At 43.7% G+C, this 5,751-nt stretch overlaps 1 protein-coding gene across 2 annotated transcripts in view; it reads right to left on the bottom strand.

The window, feature by feature from the left end:
* LOC109527159 (ceramide synthase 2-like) overlaps positions 1 to 5,751 on the bottom strand; it is a 21,383-nt gene that overhangs the window by 1,503 nt on the left and 14,129 nt on the right. For both annotated transcript variants that reach the window (XM_019888900.1, XM_019888901.1), the window contains 4 exons: positions 4,011 to 4,103; positions 3,794 to 3,922; positions 2,282 to 2,391; positions 2,035 to 2,188 (listed from right to left, as the gene is read on the bottom strand). In XM_019888900.1, coding sequence (XP_019744459.1) covers positions 2,035 to 2,188; positions 2,282 to 2,391; positions 3,794 to 3,922; positions 4,011 to 4,103 — 486 coding nt within the window. The remainder of the gene's footprint in view (positions 1 to 2,034; positions 2,189 to 2,281; positions 2,392 to 3,793; positions 3,923 to 4,010; positions 4,104 to 5,751) is intronic.

The raw sequence follows: 5,751 nt of genomic DNA, 5'->3' as shown, positions 1-5,751 counted from the left end.
TCGTCACACACTGTACACAGAGCTTTACCGGCGACATCGAGCTTTTTCACGAAATCCGACACAATCACAATGGTTCCTCTTTACTGTTTCCTACTGGGGACACCCTTAGCTTTCTATCCAACCAGTCCCATCGAAACGTGTTTTTCAGATCCGCATCTATCTGACGCACTTTAGCTTCGCCGCGAGTCTCGATAACTTTCGGCATTCGCGAGAAAGGGGTTTAGGAAGGCGAACACGGATTGGTTGTGATTTGCATTTGCCGATATAGCGACCAATCACAACAAGTAAGACATTGGTTTTCGCCCGTATAGGAAGTAACGACAAACTAACGCTTCGCGATAAAAAACGGGATTCAAAATGGATGCTTGCAAACGTTACTTGTAAACATTACGAGCCCCAAATCTGCCGAAGACAAGTCCGGTACCAGATTTTTTTACGGATTTGGAACAATATAAAATAGGTCAATTTTGACTGGAAAAAAGCGGAATTCCGCCAAAACGCGGAAAAATCTCATCCCTGCAAAGTGTATGATGTTGGGCCTTATCCTTGGGATGTTGTGTGTGGAAATACTTGAAGCATTGATAGAAGAGTTTTGGTAGAAGTCATATGTTTTTAATGCTAAAATTTAGTTATCTTGTATTATTTTTTTCTATTCATTCTTACTGTTTAAAAACAGTACAGTGCATTAGTTCTTGATTAAGATGTTAAACAACAGTTATCTGCTTTCCTGCACTGATTTGTTTTGTTTTAGGTGCTCTCTCTCTCTGTCTCTCTCTCTCTCTCTCACACACACTCACACACACACACACACACACACACACACACACACACTGGCTATACACACACCTCAAAAACTGTGTTTTGAAACTGACTTTCCGAATAATTTCAAAATGGAACAAAGCTAACGTTCTCAACTTTTACTTGATAGATTATTCATTCATTCATCTTCCGAACCGCTCTATCCTCACTAGGGTCATGGGGGGTGCTGGAGCCTATCCCAGCCGTCTTCGGGCAGTAGGCGTGGGACACCCGAATTGGTTGCCAGCCAATCGCAGGGCACACAGAGACGAACAACCATGCACGCCCACACTCACACCTCGGGACAATTTAGAGTGATCAATCAGCCTGCCATGCATGTTTTTGGAACGTGGGAGGAAACCGGAGTACCCGGAGAAAACCCACGCAGGCCCGGGGAGAACATGCAAACTCCACACAGGGAGGCCGGAGCTGGAATTGAACCCGGTACCTCTGCACTGTGAAGTCGACGTGCTAACCACTGGACTACCGGGCCGTCAACTTGATAGATTAAAAAAAAAAAAAAAAAAAAAATCAGACCTTATCAGTGGTTAGTTATTAACATGAAAATTTCACCTTCACAACAAAGGCTATACAGTAGTTGGGAAATACAGAAAAAAAAATAGTACACTTAAGCCCACGTCAGATTACACGAATGTAGCCCGATTTTGAGCCAACAGAGGTGTCGTGGACAAACGTAGTGTCTCGGCGCCCGTTTGGAGTTGTCTTGACCTGTCGTAGCCCGGGCAGTGTGACATCCTCAACGACATACTCTGCGGCGATGAATGTCAGATGCTGATGAGCAAATGCGGTGTCACCTCAAGTTCATTTTGGAGAATAGACCATACCGCCCTCTCCCCACCATTCAGGAATGGCTCCATACTCCCTTTCTTTTTTTTCTTTTTTTTTGTTTGCCTTTTCTGCATATACAGTGGTGACATTGCACATGCATATCATGCCTCTGTCGACATGATGTTTTCGCAGCTGCTTGTCCCTCCACCCCGACAGATCTGCGCCCACCGATGGACCAAATCTTGATGGAAGCACACGACGAGTGAGCAGGGTCTGGTCAGTGACAGACTTGTCGTGTGGCATCTTGTCCGGTCCAAGATACAGGACAATATTTATCTGGCAGTCTAACCGCCTGACCATCGTCAACGACAAATAAATTGTGTAGTTTGAGAAGGCCATTTTATACAGCGTCAAGATTAGAAATGTGCGTGCAGAGGTGAGTCTCACCTTTCCTGTCAAGAATTTAGGGACCATCCTTAAGATTAAAGAAGCCCAGAAGACATGAAGACCTTGCAGCACCATTAAGAGGATGTTGAAAAAGTAATAGCCAGCAAAGGGTTGGCAATTCTCCATGGAAAGTACCAGGGTTGTGTGCATGATCCTGGAAAATGACCACAGAACACAAGTTCAGATCCACGTGTGATGTCGTTCACGTGGCCGAGAAAAAGACGACAAATGAAAAAAAAAAACTTACTTGCTAGGAAAAATTACCAATCGAGTCAAAAAGAATACTGAAGCAAAAACCACAAAGAGTATGTCACATGCTTTCTTCCAGCCAGAGCCATAATTAAACATCTTGGCAGACTGCAAAGACATCAAGAGGCACAGGATTATTTAAATGTCCTCAGCAAGGTCAAATGAAAGAATTTCCTCACATTTCCTCATGCGCCCCAATTAGTCACCTGTCGCTTAGATACAAAGAGAAAACAGATGAATCCCTTTTCCCATCAGGAAAAAAAGAAAATCCAGTATCTCTGTGGTTGGACCTTTAACACATTTAAAAGTTACTACAGTGAAGCCCACTGCCCATTGCGGTTAGCCATTCACAAATTCACTAATTCGTGTATTTTTTTCTTTTTTCTGAAGGCGACCCACTGAAAAAGTCAACCTTTTGCATATTCCCGTGCGCTCTGACAATGCCACAAGATGATGCCAAAACGCTGCCTTGTAGAAAAGTAGCCATTGGTGTCAAGGAAGTATGTTGAAACAATATACAATATTGCGAATGTTGGAGGACTATTTATGAAGGGGAGGAGCTTAGAGTAGCCTGGGTTGTTCATGGAACTTAGTCTTGTGTGGCCTACACCAGGGGTCCCCAACCGCCGGTCCGCGGACCGGTACCGGGCCGCACAGAAAGAACTTGCCTTAATTCCGTTTTGTTTATTTCGGAAGACGAAAGATGTTTTATTTTGAAAAATTACCGGATTCTCCGTTATATCCGTCTGTGTCACGCTTGACACACGTCAAGCCACGCTTCTCCGTCACGTGAGCGATTACGCTAAAAACAAAACGCCAGAGCTCGCAAAATGAGTAATAAAACTGCTGGAGAGCGCAAATGACGGCGGCCTTAAAAGTACGCTCGAGACAACTGGATTAAAGTTATGGCTGAATATTCTGAGATCGCCACAGTAGCACTGTTGCTATTTCCGACATGCTACCTGTGTGAGGAGGGGGTTTTCTGCAGCAACGGCGACTAAAACAAAATTACGAAGTAGACTGGACACACTTGAGGTGTCATTGTCTCCTATTACCCCGAGATGGGACCGTCTGGTTGCAGAAAATCAAGCTCGGGGCTGTGGTGAGTCGTCATTTTCATGCACTTTGAATTTGCGTTGTATCGTATTTTGAAGGCATTAAACATTGCCAGAGCGATCAGAGTGTTGCGGCCAGATTAGACGCTCGTTGTGTTTATTATTATATTTCGAAAACACCACAGTTTTCATGCAGCTCATACCATATTATTTTGTTGTATTATTTCCGCCACACCTTAAATGCCGGTCCCTGAAAATATTGTCTGACATAAACCGGTCCGTGGGGCAAAAAACGTTGGTGACCCCTGGCCTACACGACCAGTTCTGGTGCATTTTTTTTTTTTAAATCAATCATCTGTGAGTCATTATTTTAAGGGTAATGTTGTAAAATGAGTTTAAAATGATATTAAATGGTTAGAGAGAAGGAATCATATCATCAAAAAAATAGGTCTTACCTCGAGTAAGATATCAGCTGAGTCATGAAGGAGCATGACCAAAGTGCCAATGCGAATGTAGTTGGCACAATATGAGAAACTGAGCAGGAACACGGTGGCCAAATGGTGAATCACTTGTTCTTTGAAATCCTACACAAGAAAGTAGATTTCATTCAAAGACCTAATCACGTATGAAAGAAAACGGTCACATTTGAGTCAATTATACTGAGGGCATCACCTTCCTCTTGATGTCAACTGAGATCCGGAGCAGAAGGGAACCATAAAAGCCAAGCTCCAGCATGTAGTACCAGAAATGACGACTTTGCATGGGCTGTGGAAGATTCAAGGACATTATTGACACTGGTTGTGTACCCATTGGACAATTGATTAGGAACAACGGCACAGGATGAAGTGGAATGAAAGTCAGTGCTGGACCACCGGCTGTCTAGAACGCTATTGGAAGTGCCGACCTACATTTACAACTTAAATTCTACCCAACTTGAGTGGCTGCCTCTCCAGCAGCGCATATCCCTGTCTGAGTTTCTTTTCATCCTTCTACTTTATTTATTTCTTCTTCCCATTTTGTTTTGTAATTGAACTGTGTTTTCTTTTCTCTTCTTTCTACCCACAATCTTGCTGCTGAAGGCTGTAAATTTCCCCAGTGTGGGACAAATAAAGGATATCTTATCTTATCTTATCTTAACAGTCAAATATCTCGCTTTTGTAGCATTTCTCGGTTTCCATTTCGTATAGGTCAGTGGTCTCAAACTCACGGCCTGCGGGCCAAATGCGGCCCATAGGATGTAGTGCGAGGCCCGTGCCTTGATATAAAAGTGTAATTATAGCGCGGCACGCGCAAGTTTGATATGTATGCTGTATGTGTTAGCACTACCTCCAGGCGAAATAGTTAGGTCTGTCTCATTCAAAGGCCGACAGCCTTGGGGGCACCCAGACTATAGCAGAAACGTGACAGTGCCCAAGGTGCCCCGCACCAGCTTGAATACACCCGTAAACCACAAATGTAAAAAACCCGCCGCTGCTGCTGTATACACATTTAAACAGATAAACAACACGCCAGTGTGGCTGTTACTGGAGTTGGGTGCTCCGAAGCACCAGACGTTACATGTAAAGAAGAACGGGGAAGAAGAACGTTAAGACGCTAACACGGAGCGAGAACTACTACATACACACAAGCAAAGTTTTATGTGTATGTGTCCGTGTTAGTATTAGCTTCATGCTAGCCACTAGCCAAACTTTTGAAACTTCATTAAATTTTTATTAATGTAATATTAAACGGCCACCACAAACACTTAGTGTGTCCATGGCTTCTTACCTTCAACCAACCACTAACTGTGCCATGCTGGACATCATATGCAGGTGCGTAGGACCCTGAGCCGATCTGGTACCAGCGGAAATTACGTTCTTAGATATGTTCATTTACTTTTTTTTTTCCATCTTATTTTGTGTGGAAAAGAAAACTGGAACCAAAGCACCAAGAAAGTGTAAGGGAGAGCAGAAGCAAAAGCATTGAAGAATATATATCTATATATATATTCGATGCCACATACATGGATCACTGAATGCTTGGAGTTGTATAAGGTGAACAGGACCCTAAGAGCCTTCATTGCAAACTCGATGAGGATGTGGAAAACCACACTTGAAGCCAATGGCAAGCCACTTACCCAAGTGTCCATCAAATGTGGCATATATCAAGGTGATGCACTCTCCCCACTGCTGTTCTGCATAGGACTGAACCCCCTAAGCCAAGTAATCGCCAAAACAGGCTATGGATACTGCCTCAGAAATGGAGCTATGATCAGTCACCTCCTCTACATGGATGACATAAAGCTGTATGCTAAGAGCGAAAGGGACATAGACTCCCTGATCCACACAACCAGGATCTACAGCAGTGACATCAGGATTGCGAAATGTAGTCGGATGGTTAGTCAGATGGTGACTAAGAGAGGCAAGGTAGTCCA

Source organism: Hippocampus comes, unplaced genomic scaffold, assembly GCF_001891065.2.
Source record: "Hippocampus comes isolate QL1 unplaced genomic scaffold, H_comes_QL1_v1.1 scaffold228, whole genome shotgun sequence".
Taxonomy (NCBI): domain Eukaryota; kingdom Metazoa; phylum Chordata; class Actinopteri; order Syngnathiformes; family Syngnathidae; genus Hippocampus; species Hippocampus comes.
This window is presented reverse-complemented; position numbering and strand designations above follow the sequence as displayed.